This window comes from Rattus rattus, chromosome 2 (genome assembly GCF_011064425.1).
Source record: "Rattus rattus isolate New Zealand chromosome 2, Rrattus_CSIRO_v1, whole genome shotgun sequence".
Classification (NCBI taxonomy): Eukaryota; Metazoa; Chordata; class Mammalia; order Rodentia; family Muridae; genus Rattus; species Rattus rattus.
The window spans coordinates 135,091,428-135,107,183 of record NC_046155.1 but is presented as its reverse complement, the minus strand read 5'-3'; the positions used below and the strand labels follow the sequence as shown (position 1 = coordinate 135,107,183).

General features: G+C 38.1%; 1 protein-coding gene across 2 annotated transcripts in view; it reads right to left on the bottom strand.

Moving 5' to 3' along the window:
- The window catches only part of Tjp1 (tight junction protein 1), a 233,189-nt gene that overhangs the window by 54,832 nt on the left and 162,601 nt on the right, over nucleotides 1-15,756 (bottom strand). For both annotated transcript variants that reach the window (XM_032893462.1, XM_032893463.1), the window contains exon 3: nucleotides 6,322-6,378. In XM_032893462.1, coding sequence (XP_032749353.1) covers nucleotides 6,322-6,378 — 57 coding nt within the window. The remainder of the gene's footprint in view (nucleotides 1-6,321; nucleotides 6,379-15,756) is intronic.

Sequence of the window (15,756 nt, the reverse complement as noted above, 5' to 3'; positions counted from 1 at the left end):
AGGCCAGCCTGGTCTACAGAGCCAGGTCCAAAACAGACAGGGATACACAAAGAAACCTTGTCTTGAAAAACTCAGAGAGAAAGAAACAAGTGGGAGGGGACATGAGAGATTGTGATCTCACTTAATATTATACATCCTAAGTCTATTCATTTTCCTCCAATTTTATTAACTTCATTTTTCTTTATTAGAGTTGAAGGATATTCAATTTTATTGAAAAAATATATACCAAATTTTCATTATCAGTTCTTCTGATGATTAAAAAACTAGGCTGATTCCAGTCTCTGCTAGAGTGAAAAAAGCAGCAATAGACAGGGAGAACACCTATCTCATAGTAGAGTACAAAGTGGAGTTCCTTAGGTATCTAGGTATATGCCCCAGAGTGAAACAGATATGCCATTTGGTAGTTTTATTTTTAATTTCTGGAGAAATCTCTAAACTACTTTCCACAATGGTTGTATGTGATGGTTTGTATATTCTTAGCCCAGGGGGTAGGACTATCAGGAGGTGTGGCCCTGTTGGAGTGGATGTGGCTTTGTTAGAGTAGGTGTGTCACTGTGGGTCTAGGCTTTAAGACCCTCATCCAAGCTTCCTAGAAATGAGACCCCTCTCAGCTGAAGATGAAGATGGACAACTCTCAGCTGCTCTGCACCGTGCCTGACTGGACACTGCCATGTCCTGCCTTGATGATAATGGATTGAACCTCTGAACCTGTAAGCCAGACCCAATTAAATGTTGTCCTTACAAGAGTTGTCTGTTTTGGTCATGGTGTCTGTACACAGCAGTAAAACCCTAACTAAGACATTATATTAATCAAATACTATTTTCTTTATTGTTAGTAATTTGGTAATGAGGAAATACTACATATCTGTGTCTTATTAGCTCAAAGAAAATAAAGCGAAATTCTAAATGTTAAGGAAACAGAGCCTGGTTTTCATGTGTCATTTCAACAATCTAGGCAGGCATTCCTCATGTAAATCTGGATGTGTGGTGGCCAGTAGGAGCTGCACTCAGTTTCTGACTTAGTCCTGAGCTTTAGGAGATACCAGTTCCCCTGCAGGGTTCATGAGAGGCAAACAGATAAGAGGGGTAAGTCAAATTCACAGCTCTTCGGTTTCCAAAAGGTGTTAAGTGTTGAGCTGGGAGCACAGCACTGAATTGCCTCCACCTCAGCACTTTTTCACCTCCTTCCCTGCAGGAAAAACCTGTCCCCCTTTAAAATTGTTTTTGTTTTGTAAACTTTATTACTAAAAAAAGACCTTGAAAATAAACAAACATTACACATCCAAAAGAACCAGACCAAAGTCTATCCAACTCAATGTCAGCACTCCGGCCTTTCACAGCACTCTTAGAAGTTTGCAGCAGTGAAGTTTAAAGTTCCTACAACAACAAATGCAATTAGTTACTACCCAGGATGCAACAGCAGTAAATTCTGGGCAGGCTGCTGGGAATGTTTTACTAGAGGATGGCTCAGAGCTCTAAATTGTTCCTGGGAATGAACTGCAAGTTGTTAATATCTGCTACTTGGAGCACAACCCATCTTCTTGAATAAATATTGGTAACTTGTTGTTGAACATTGAAATCAGTTAAGATGCTATGAAAACACTAAGAGCCAATGAACAAGGAAAGGTGATACTTTGTCCTTCCTTCATTCTTTTCTTGAGGGAGTGGGGTTGGGGGTGGGGGTGTTCCAGTAAGGGTTTCTCATGTAACAAAGCCCTGGCTGTAGTGGAACTTGCTTAAGGTCAGTCTGCCTCTGTCACCAAGCCCAGCTTCTGTTCATTCTTTTCAATGGACCAAAAAATGTTTGCCCATGGAGGGTCCTATCATCAAAGGTCATACCATAGATGACTAGTCCCTCAAATAAACAAAACACTGCATTTTTTTTTTTTTTTCGGAGCTGGGGACCGAACCCAGGGCCTTGCGCTTCCTAGGCAAGCGCTCTACCACTGAGCTAAATCCCCAACCCCCAACACTGCATTTTTTAAAACTAAAAGATAAGGTTGATAATTCTTTTCAAGAACATTTGGAAAATTGAAATTACTAAATCTTATTATTTAAAAATCTTAATATTTTTGAATTAAAATATAAAAGGATCATAGTAGTTGGTTTGACAGCACCTGATTTGCAGGCCTATAATTTGATTTTAACTATATAATTTATGATGAGATTAATAGGCATTTCAATAAATAGCTATCTTAATCGTTTATTATTTACATTTAAAAGATTTTTCGGGGTTTTCAAACTTCTATGTCCTATAACATTTAGCTTCATACAAAATCAGTAACTGAATTTGTACATTTAACCATTTTGTGTATATTTTTACTTATTTAGACACTTTTAATTGAAACATTTAATTGTTTTAGATTATCATACTTGAGTACTCTCTTGACATCATTTCCATGCTTCCCTCTCCCCCTACAACTCCTCCTATGACACCCCAACCCTCTCAAATTCATGACATCTTTGTTATTTTACACACACACACACACACACACACACACACACACACACACACACACACACACATGTTAACAATGATCTTACAAAATCAAGTACTTGTAATGGTGAAATTGGCAACCAGTAAAACCATCCTTTGCTAAGTTATCATAAGTATAACTTTATACTTAGTATAAAAGAGAAGGTGATGTAGCTTGTCACAAGAGTCCCTAACTTGAATGATCCTGAGTGTGACCAATGAAAATGGAAAGAGCTGTAACAATCAAGGCAAAGGCAACTGGTAAAAAGCAAGCACACAGCTCAATAGAAAGACTAGGGAGGAAAAAACATGGATGCACAAATGCATGGTCATTTCATGTTTGCTAAATGTAAAAAGGCAACTAAATGGAGAAAATGTAATCTTTTCTACAAAATGGTTGCTCAAAATGTTCAGACATCTACATAAAAAACTGCCTTTTACTTCAGGGTTGGCAAAGGTTTCTGAAATTCAAAACCAAAAAACCATAACTGATAAAAACAAAAATACTGGCCAGAACAGCTACCAGCCAGGAGGAGTAGAGCAATACTTGATCTGTGTCGAGAACACATAAAGAACTCTTAAACTCCAACCTCTGTGTACCGAAGACCAAGTAAGCAAAATGGCCATCTATGTAATCAAAAAATACTTTCAAGTCATATCTGATAGTGGCCTAGGCAGTCTGTGGAGCATTCTCTTGATTACTAGCTGAAGGTGGGAGTACCCAGCTCTAGAGAGGTCTGACCTGGACCAAGCAAGTTGATAGTGGTTGCACGCACCTTTAATTTCAGCACTCTAAAGGCAGAGGCAGGTGGATCTCTCTGAGTTTGAGGTCAGGCTGCACTACAAAGCGAGTTTCAGGGTTACTGAAACTCTGTCTCGACAGCAACTACAACAAGCAAGTTGAACAAGTCACGGGGAGCAAGCTAGTAAGCAGCATTCCTCTGAGGTCCCTGTTGCAGGTTCTAGGTTTCTGCCTCAGAGTACCAGATGAACTGTGTGTTATCAGTTGTTTCCTCCCAAGTTGTTTTTGGTCATGGTGTTTGTCACAGAAATAGAAAGGAAAGTACAGAAACATTAATCAAAAAAACAAACAAAAAAAATGCAGATGACAAGCACATCAAACATATTCAATATGACTGGCTATGTGGTTCAGCAGTCACCATTTCCTACTATACAGACAGACTCTGGGTTCAACCCCCAGAATCACTGGGACACTTAAGAATAGAGAATGAAGTGTGCACTAGTTATCTATCATTGTGGCAAAATATCTGACAAGAATCACCTTACTAGAAGGAGGATTGAGTTATTTTAGTCGATGGCATAAGAAAGGATACAGTCTAGCATAGTAGGAATTGCATGGTGATCAGAGTATAATGCAGCCAGTAGTCTTTTCAGTCAGGAAGTAGAGGGAGACCATGTACTCCACAAGACTATAGAAATAATACTATCCATGGGGAGGGTCTTCTCTCCTCAGTTAAACCTATCCACAGATATGCTTCATGTTGTCTGGATGATTCCAAATCCAGACAACTCGGCAACAAAGACTGATCATTACAAGGTGCTCAGCATTAATATACAGAGAAATACAAACTAAAGGAGTCAAAATGAGATACTACTAGACATCTATTAGAATAGCTAAACCCAACAATTAAAACCAATAATATCAAGAATTGTGGAGAAGACTGACTCATACATTGCTGGTGAGAAGGCATATCCAGTCATATAATTGCTCTATACAATTAACAACTAGCAAAAAACCCACTGCCATTCTGTTTCTATTTACCCATGAAAAGTTATGTTCATACAAAACTATATATTAACGTGGATTTATTCATACTCAACAAAAACTGTAAACAACCTAAATGTACCATGAATTAACTATTATACACTCATACAGTGGAGTGGAATTTAGCAATAAGCAGTAATTAGATATCAACATAAACAACATTATAGAGAAGTCTCAAATGCATTTATCTAAGCAGTCCAGAAAAGGTCAAAGTTTAAAACGAGAGATCAGTGGCTCAATAAGGGGGCAGAATTGACCACAAAGAGATTTGAAGGAAAGTTTTAAGGTTATAGAGTCATTCTGCATTTTAAGTGGGATATTAGTTATGTAACTATGTCAAAACTGAGAACTATATACTAGATGAACATAAATTTACTGTTACATAAATTATACCAATAAAAATTATATTTCTCAATATCAAAAAAGATAACGGTATTAAGAAAAATAAACGTAATACATAAAATGCTACCAACCCAATACATGACAATCAAGCAATCAAAGACATAAGGTATAAAGCTATTTTATATCTCATAGAGAGAGACCTGATGCAGACGCTACCTATTAAGCACAATGAAAACAACTGAAAGTTATTTCAGCTTTACGAATTAAAAGTTAAGATACGGGGTTGGGGATTTAGCTCAGTAGTAGAGCGCTTGCCTAGCAAGCGCAAGGCCATGGGTTCGGTCCCCAGCTCCGGAAAAAAAAAAAAGAAAAGAAAAAAAAAAGTTAAGTTACATATTATTGAAATGATTTTTCTTTAGTGAGACAGAAAAACTGCATGAAAACTTCATTTGAATAATTAACTATCACAATGTGTAGATTCAAATCCTCATGAAATAATCAGGAGTAAGTGTTCAGGAACATAATTTTCCCACATCCACTTGTCAATTGCTCAGAAATAACCGTATGTGAGTCATACACCATTTAAGTAGGAGAGCCATCAGTAGTCAGCTTTGCTTAAAAGAAGAAAAAAGGCAAATTTAAGGAGCCATACTTAACAGATAAAGCATGACTTGGTGTCATTAGCCCAATAGTATTTTAATTAATTTTATTTTTTTGAGACAAGGTTTTCTACATAGCCCTGGCCATCTTGCAACCTGTTCTGTAAAACAGGCTGAGCTGTGCTACAGCACACACAGCTAATGCCTTACGGCTTTCGTTTGTGTGTGTGTGAGGGTTCCTGCAGAGGCTAGAAGAGATTATCAGATCCTTTGGAGATGGAGTTACATACAGACAGTTGTGAGCAACCAAACATGGTACATGAACTAAACTTGAGTCTTTTTGAAGAACAGGCACTATTTCCTACTGAGCCTTGTCTCCAGCTCCTAGCCTAACTTTAAATACATAAACACTATGGTTTATAACACAGGTTGGGTTTCTTCCCCATTTCTTCCCCAGAAAAGCAAAAGACCAGTATTATTTCAAAGCTCTTATTTCCACTAGGTTTTTTAATTATCTGACCTGACTGTCTGCCATGTTTATGTTGTACATGCTTCAAATGAACAGTTGTCTTTCAAGAATGTGCTCTCTTCCCAATATACATACCAACCTGCTAAGTAGCTAAGGATAATTTCGAACCTCTGACTGCCAGGTTTTCACAGATGAGAGTGTCATGTGATTCTGGGGCTAGAAGGGGGTTTCCTGCATGCTACAACCAAGCATTCCATCAACTGAGCCATGTCCTAAGCCCTCTTTCAAGATTTTAGTAGGAATATAACTTATTATTAAGTCCCAAGCATACAAATATGAATATACAGTTTATAATGTAATATATAATCTTTTATCTGATCATTCAAAATTCTAAGCAAAAGAACCACTTAATTTTCAGAGATTAAAAATAACAAATATACAAGAAATAACCAAAGGATATGTGAAAAAGTAATCACGCTCACTTCTGACCTTAATGAAGAATTTATTATAAATCTAATTTTAAACAAACGAATATAGAAAAAATTTCCCCTTTCTTTTGGCTTCCTGACATCTGGCTTTCCTCTATTGTTTTCAAAGCTGCCAGTATCCTGAATTATAACCCAGATTATTTACTGCCGCAGACACTCACCCTGTGAAGCGTCACTGTGTGCTGTTCCCATATAGCTGTTTCCTCCATTGCTGTGCTCTGATAAAGGAAAAGAAAACAAAGCGTTACCTTTAAAAGAAAAAAATGTTTTTAATAAAGTGAAAGAAAGCATTCTGGAAACAATTCAGCACAATAAAACACCAAGACTTACACTGCTAATATTAAAAATATTCTGGAAACCAGTTAATAACTATGAAAGGGTTGTTTGTTTTTAAGAACTAGGAAACCACACACACAGGAACTCCCTTTGTTTTAACTTAATTTGGACAGATGCCACTCTACACTTAACACAGCAGAAACAAGTTAAAGCTAGCAAATTCAGCAACTTTATGCTTAACATCAAACAGACAAGAATAAAAGTTGCAACAGTTTTAAATTATCCAAGTGGACATTTAAGAGCATTTTTCATGTTGCATTCAGCAAGAAAAGGTAAAATACCTCTGAACTCAGTATCTGTAAATACATGTTCCCGAAAAGGATTTAGACCTCTTATAGGTTTAAAGTCACAAGCAATACTAGTCTATTCAGTTTCAGTTTTATGTCAGAATCACTTCCTCTAACTTCACGTTCATACAGAAAAAGGCTTTTGTTACGCATATCATAAACATGCATCTAAAAAAAATTAAAACAAAAATCTCAAGGCCCCAATCCCCCTAGAACCATAAACAATCAATGTAAGTTTCAGTGTAGATCCTAGCCAGACCACAGGGTAGCTGAACTTTATCTCCTACCATTAATCTCTCATGGAAATAATAAGATGACCTGAAAGTTAAACATTACAAATTTAAAAACAAATTTCCTTTGTATTTGGGTTAATTGCTCTTGGTAGTTTAAAGTAACATAGTCTCTCTTAACATTACTTTTAATAAATGTATTATTATGCCTAATATGCATTTCTTTCTAAAAAGTTTTCTTTCAGCGTGGTGAAGTGACGGTGGCATGGCGTATTCAGATCTTCCTTCATCACCTAGTACTGCAACTGTCTTTCACCAGTACGCTCTGTCTCTGTTACATGGTTATCAGCAGCATCACAAGACTATGCACATCAAGGTGCCACAGGCCTATTTCTCTTTTCCCAGAGCAACTTTAATTGAAGATTATGCCACTTTAGAAAATGAACTGCTATAAAGAAAGCCTGCTTCCCTAAATTCAAAGCAACTAGATTGACTTTCCTCCCAAATGAATAAGGACGAGAGAGAAAGGACCTCTGTGTTCATTCCCATAGATAAAAACTGCCAACTCCACCAGCTTTTGTTTCAACCTTCCAATCATGAGCAGCAAAACTTTCTTTTAATGAGACTTGCCTGGAAACAAAACTGTTTTTTGTTTTTTTTTTTTTTTTAACAAAAACTAACCAGATTTTGAAACACAGAAAGACAGACAGACAGACAGACAGACAGACAGACAGACAGGCTTGGGGGGCAGAGGGGGGAGGAGAGGGGAGGGGAGGGAGCGGGAGGAAGGAAGGGAGGAAACTGCACAAAGCCTCCTCCATCCATGTGCAACACTGACAGTGAGGAGAAGATGTACTAAACATCCACAGTTCCATAACTGCCAGTCTGCAATCCCAGCTGACACTGACAATGAGAACTGCTTGCATAGCTCTAAACTGTTTTTTTCTGGATCCACTTTGTTAACTAGTAGCGATGCTTCACTGACTTCTCAATCCCTTCCCCATCAGTCCACACTGTAAGTGATCTGATAACTGGTACTTTACTTGGTTACTACCTATGAAAGCATGTGGTTCTCCACAAGGTGGTGATGATCACGTAGTTTACATTGTTGGGCAAAGGAAAACAGTTTACAGAAGAGCTTGGGTATTGTCAAAAATCTAATTTTGTTTAAGCCAAAGTAGAGAGGGTGTTGAAAGGATATGGAAAAGGTCCATTGATCAGCCTGACATAAAGGGGCTGTGGGTAGTATTTCTCATCAGATGTTTTATCCTTTTTTTTCTTTTTCTACTCATAATAAACTGGCAACATATCTTATACTACATTCACATTCCACTGTTAAAGTTTCAAATATTTGCTTCTAGTCGGACTATTGTTTTAAAGGTTTTGTTTATGAAAATATGAAAATGATGATTATTGAGTATGAACTGGATCCTTTAGCGGAGGGTGGACATTCTCTGGAAGAATCCCTACAATGAAGACTCTGAGTTAGGGAGATTTACTCTTGCTGCTAGTCTTTTCCTACTGTTTTACAATGCTCATCTACTGCTATGCAAATAAATTTAAGTGTGAACTTAAGTTTTCATGCTATAAACTTATAAATCCGCATAAAGGCCTTTGTTAAACCACCATCAGTCCCATTCTAAAACTGTTTAGGCTTGTAGGAAACTAGGGAACAGGACATTAGTCTACTAAACATAGTGACTCTGCTTCTAGTATTCTCTATTAACTATACAATATATACAGAAAATGAGCTAGCCCAGAAATAAGACCAGCACCCAAATTGGTTAATATCTTAGCTTTCCTACTTATAAGATCAGGAAATTAGACTAAATTATCTCAAGGAAAAAGGTCTTCCCAGTTCCAAAGGTCAATTTATTAAAGTGTACTAAAGAATAGGTCACACATTCAATAATTAGCATCAAAAGTGACTGCGATTCATGGTTGCTGTATTAGTTTTGCACACACTTCTAAGTCTGCATCAACTGACTAGAATCATAATTTCTAAAGAAGCAAAAAGCTGTATTTCAGAATCTGCCAAGAGTTTGTTTGGTTTCTTTGTTCTAAGCTCCAGCTGGCAAACACACTACTCAGATCACCAAATCTGAAGGGCTTCCTGCCAACTCTAGATCCTAATTCTAGGCAGTTTCATCATCCTTTAGACCAATTACAAACCAAATGGGAGAAAGACCGGAGAGCTGAACTGACAAGAAAGCTCATTCTCCTATGTCTGAGTAGTACATGACATGTGTTGTGATGTGCTGTTGAGAACTTTAAACTAAAACAGTGCAATCAGAATTCATTCTCGAGACTGTAAATGGAAGGCAAATTTAAGGCAGAAAGATCAGCTAAAGGAAAGTTAGCATGAGAAGGAGGGAGCTCTGGGCAGGGTAGTGGTGATGCATGCCTTTAACATTAACACTGGGGAAACAGAGGCAGGCAGCTATATCTCTTGAGTTCAAGGACAGCCTGGTCTACAGAGTGAGTTCCAGGACAGTCAAGGCTATACAAAGAAACTCTGTCTTAAAAAGTCAAAACAAAATATAACAAAACACAAGGCAGGTCTGAAAGGGCAGGCTACAGTTACAAATGTGGTCTCAGACATGCTTGCTTAAACTGTGGAACTGAGGATTTACATGTTTGAAGATCAAGACTGAGACCTAGATAGTGTAGATCTGTATCTAAGAGCAATCGATCAACAAGACTCAAGAACTGAAACCAAGATCTAGTTACAAAGGACTAGGAAGACTCTACAGGCTACAACTACTCTAGGGAAGGAAGGACCAAGTGGACCTGAACAGTTGCCAGTGAGAATTCATGAAAACCAACAGAGCTAATACAAAACATTTACTGTCCAGAGAGTATACCAAAATACAAGAACATCTCCTAATCTGAGACTGATACTCTTTTTTATCTAACATCACAAAAGAACAACATTCCCATGAGTTTTAGAAATGCTAGATCCTTAAGTAATCAATGTATGCCTAGAAAGTTACTGTTAAAGCACCCTGAACTGTTCTACATGGCTCCCAGTCCTCCATTAGGAAAATCAAGTCCTCCTGCTCTTTCTGGGAGCAACTCTGGTCCTGACACCATCTGTTCCCAGTTTCCCTAGAGTGCTAAGGTTTAGTTTTTTTGTTGGTTTTTTTTTTTTTATTGTTTTACTGTTTTTATGTTGTTTTTTGGAGTTTTTTTGTGTTTTATTTTTGTTGTTGTTGGCTTTTATTCTATCTAAAGTGGAACACAACACTACTTCTTGGTGTGAGGCTGAGTGAGGAACTAAGAATACAGGGATGGACCCTGATCTGTGAATTTTCAAATACACCATGTCAAACTCTAACCACTGTCCTAGAAGTGAAGCACAAAGATGGGAAATACAATGTGTGTTCAAAGATAGCAGATGGCATACAGTGACAATTATCTAAGGGTACCACTTCAGTTCTCCAGAAATGCCAAGAAGTAGTACAAGAAGGTCAACCTGAAGTTCAATGTTATGAGGGTCTCAAGAGACCCCCGCAGCAGCCAGGGACTCAACAACTCACAAATACAAGAAGAAAAAAACAAACAACAAAAACCCCACCTCATTAAATGTAAGATTTCAAGTAGTTATTAATAAGCATGCACTGAGTACAGAATAGAAACTGTGTAGTAAGTGAGCACAAATGTTACACATGTGTGAGGACACTGACACTTCCAGGGGAAATACCCATCTCTATGAATATAGTATTTCAGAGCTTAAAGAAAATTATGTAGAAAAATGAAATGTCAATTTTGTAAAAAGAAATCATATTTATATATTGGTAGGAAAAGGGCTGGCTTTAGAACCATATATTTAAAGTTTTGTATTTGTCAAAGTGAACAAACATATATAAACCTTATAACCCACAAAATAACAAGAGTTTTAAATTAAGCAGATGAAACTACTTTACCCTGTTAAATGTCAAGACAGAGTCACCCTTATACATGGACACAGAAGTTGGAAGAAACTCCTAGATACTGGTTAAGATTCAATTTGAAAATTAACTTACATACATATGATCTATTTAATGTACTGTTAAAAAATACTTCAAAATATTTCATGTGAGTCCAACAACTGGAGCAGGGGTTGTCCCTAAAGCTGCGGTCTCTCTGTGGAATCTGTTCCCCTAACTGGACTGCTTCATCTGGCCTCCATGGGAGAGGATGCACCTAATCCTGCAGATATTTGATGCTCCAGGATGGGGGGAATATGGGAGGGTAGGGTGGACCATGCTCTCAGAGGAGGAGGAGATGGGGGAAGGGTCTGTGTGAGGGGGGACCAGGAATGGATCAGCAATGAGGATGTAAAATTAATAAATAAATTAATGGGGGGGAAGTATGCCAAATTTTAGAAAAGAACTTCAAAATAACGTAATTTAATGATAAAAGCTGTAATGGAATTGGTAAAAGTAAATCAAATATATATAAATTGTTCATCTGTCTTTAAAAACCATTGGAACACTTCATTATAGTACTTTGAAAAACTGGTACTTTTTTTTCTGTTACTAAGTACTTATTCTGTCTTTCTTACAAACAGTAACAGCCTGGACTACATGAGACCATGTTGGAGGGTGAAAAAGGGAGGAATGAGGGAAGGAAAGATCTTACAAAGAAACGTTATGTGGTACTGGACTCATAAAGTGGTATCTGTACTAAAATGAGAATAACATAGAAGATTCATCATAATTTCTATTTGAAATGTTTACCACTTAAAAAAAAAAAAAAAAGACAACTTGAGGGCTAGAAAGATGGCTCAGTGGTTAAGAGCACTGACTGCTCTTCCAGAGGTCCTGAGTTCAATTCCCAGCAACCACACGGTGGCTCACAACCATCTGTAATGGGACCTGATGCCCTCCTCTGTAGTGTCTGAAGACAGCTACAGGGTTCTCATATACATAAAATAAAAAAAAAAAGACAACTTGAAATCATTAATATGAGAAAACGCAAACCTGGAGTGCTGCTACCACGATCTAAGCACTAAGAAAATGTTCCTGCCCCAATTACTTCAGCAGCTGCCTTCTTTTCAGGAACACAAAAAGATAGGAAGTCTTAGAGATAAGCAAGTATCTTACAGGAGCACTTTAAAAGATTATCTAATACAATATAACAATGAAGAATAAATTAACTCTTTATCAAACAGCCAGCTTCAAGTGGTGGAATGATACATAGCATAGGAATCTTAACCCTGTTGAGTTCTGATCAGTACCACCTCTTGAGGAAAAAGGAAACCAATGCCAGATGAGGGAGGGATGGATGTGGAAAACATCCCAGGTAAAGAAAACACCCTAATCAAAAGCCCCATCCCTAGTAGGAAGTGTTTCAACTCAGTCAAAAGATCTGAATTTATTAAGCGCTATGATATTATATTAAGCCCTGCAATAGCCAGTCACAATCAGTATGGCCATGCTTCTCTTCCTGGGAGACACAGATGATCCAAACATTTCACAGCCTGGTAACACAATCATGGGCTTAAATAAGTACTACCTGGAAAGAAAACCAGTGCCCTGAGAGGCACAAGGAGAGAGCTGGGGAGAAGGGCATGGCAGAACTGGAGGAGGACTGCAAGAGACGCCTCGAAGGTTAACTAAACATGCTTACAGCTCTTCAAAGGATTGGGGTTTGGCTCCCAACACCCATATCGAGCAGCTCACAACCGCCTGTAACTTCAGCTCTAGGAGATCTGATACCCTCTTCTGGTCTCGCACGTACGCACGCACGCACACTTTGAGAAAAGCAAAGCAAAGTTTGCCAACAGAGGGAAAAATATAAAAAAGATGAGGTCATTCAAGTAGACAACAGTCAAATATCCCAGTAACAGTTTACTATTACCAATTCTGATCTTCTACAATCTAAAGCCAATACAGAAATTTTTAGAATGAGTGAATGTTTGTGTATGCTTTGGAAGAAGTGGAAGAGAACTAATCATAACACTAAGATTCTGATAAATTACTTTTAAGATTCAGAGAACTATGGAATAAAAGGCAGGAGGAATTTAAGAGCCAAAGGAGGCACACTCGGAAATGCTGTCTCTGGGTTCATAAACTCACAGCAGCTGTGATGATTTACGCAGGACCAAGCATGGCTGGAGAGGGGCTCATGAAGCTCTACTTCTAGCTGAGGCGCTACTGGTTGCTGAAGGATGGTAAGTTATTTCCTTGAGACACCCTGTCAAATGCCCCCCAAACCTATGTGCATTTAGGCAGCACTAATCAGACATAATGCGTGAGGGATAGGGGCTGAAGGCAGGGAGATTGAGCTGACTCTGATCAAGATACATTCTATACATATGGGATTGTTGAAGAATAAAAAGATTATTTGTTTCAGAAAAACAGGGGCTAAGATATTCTTTAGAAGGCTACTATAGTACTCCAAAAAGAATTTGTACAAACGTATGCTACACTGGTGAAGAGAGGAGAGAGTAAGTGGTAGAAGGAACAGGTAGGATACATGAAAAGATCAGAGGCGCTCAACTGGTTATAACCTCAAAGACTGCTAATCAAACACTGACCACTAAGTGGATATCCAAACTGAGTCTATACCACTGGATTTATAATGTGAAACATTTAATGCTAACGTAAGATAGTTTTCTTAAGGATCTGAAGAGCCCAAGCACTGTCTCTGAAATTAAGTAATCTGCTGTTGAATCTATCTACAGACTGAACTTTGTATAGAAATAAGCTCAACCAAAATCTGTATATACCTTCCCCAATATTAAAATGTTTTAAAGAGATATGTGTCAACGTGATTCACTACATGCTTGCCTGTTCATGTACGAGTATCAAAGGTGGGTACTGCTTGCATTTCTAGTCCTGCTCCCTTTTAAATAGGTGACACAGCAGCTAATGGTAGACAGATCCCCCAAAATTCAAAACCTAGACCCTAAACTCAGAAACTAAAAGATCCTTACAACTACTCAATGACTACGTCTTTTTTTAAGCCTTTATATCTGTACAGAATCTGGCCTGGTAACAGCAGGTATGTAGTGTTTACATGGGTATTCACTTTATATACATTTTCTTTATGCACTTTTACACATTAATACTAAGTTTTACAGTAAGAAGGTAGGCAAAATTAATTGAGCTTTCTAGTTTTAAGCCAAGGTATGTGTCAATATAACACAATTAAAACCAGTTTTGAAAACTGGAAGATCTGGCTTTCCTAACCCCAGGAAAAGAACCAGCTGGGTCTACAGTAGCTGTTTCCTTCACTGCAGCTTTTTCCAACAAATACCATGCTTCCAGTTTTCATGACTCATGTGACTTGTCCAGTCTACTCACCCAACATATTAGCATGTTTGTCTGATGCTCATTTAGAATATAAGAACATTAAAATGTACACATATTTGAGTCATAATCAGATGTGGCCACAGTAAATGAATGAACCCTGAGTCCTTCACCTGTAAAAGAGAATAGTAGTACCTAACAGAACTGTAAAGATCAAATGGCACTGGCTGGAGAGATGGCTCAGCAGTTACGAGCACTGACTCTTCTTCCAGAGGTCCTGAGTTCAGTTCCCAGCAACTGCATGGAGGCTCACAACCATCTGTAATGGAATCTGATGTCTTCTTCTGGTGTGTCTGAAGACAGTTACAGTGTACTCATAGACATAAAATAAATAAATAAATCTTAAAAAAAAAAAAAAGTTTGAGGTCTGCCTGGACTATACAGTGACACCTTGTTGCATGCAGAGAAGAAAAAGGGCTACACCAGGTTCGGAGTAGAGGGACCTGCCTGCAATCCAAGCACTTGGGAGCTGATACAGGAGGATCACTGTATTTTGCCAAAGCAGCTGTATGTAAAGTTTTAGAGATCTGTGGTAGGATACAAAAGTAAACAATAAAATTATAAAGTACCACAGAAGGCGAGACAAACACGATCTTTTGGGGTAGGAGACTGTGGCCGTGGCAATGGCACATGCAGGACAGCACTTATCACACTCAGGGTCTTAGCTGCTGTCACAACCACTGTCACAACACTCACCAGGACAGAGACAGGGACAGACACACTTACTGCTTGGGCTCCAACACTTCACCACAGTGCCTAGTAGTAATAGATGTACAACAAGGGTCCGCTGAATAAAAAGTTTTAAAATCCAGACTGTTGGATTTTACATGTTAGACCCTCCCTAACCGTAAACAGTAACAGGAAACACAGAGCTTGTCTTCCATGTCAATACAGCCACAGAAGTGCACATGAGCAAACTCTAATTACCTTATTTCTGAGATATCAAATTCGCACAAAACATTTCCACAGATTTATCCAGACTCAATGCTTTAAAAAATTAACAAAGAAAAATCTAGAAACCGTGTTAGATGTAATTTAGCAACTCCTTAACCCTACAACCCCCCAAAAAACAAACAAAAATCCATATTTATTTATTGTTATTGTTTTAGGGTTTGTTTCATTTTGTGTTTAATTTATTCATTTTATTTTATGTGCGAGTGTCTTGCCTATGTGTGTGCGTACCGCAAGCATGCTTGGTGCCCACAGAGGTCAGAAGAGGGCATTAAATCCTCTGGCACTGGTGTTGTAGATGACTGTGGCCACCAAGTTGGTGCTACAAATCAAATTTGGGCCACTACAGAAGCAAAAAGTGTCCTTAGCCACTGAGCAATCTCTCCAGTCCTTGTGGATTTATTTATTTACTGAGAATGTAACTGTAATTGCATCCCAAAGACCATGTTTCTCTTGCCTTCTGTGGTATTTTTCTTTATAATCTTACCACTTAC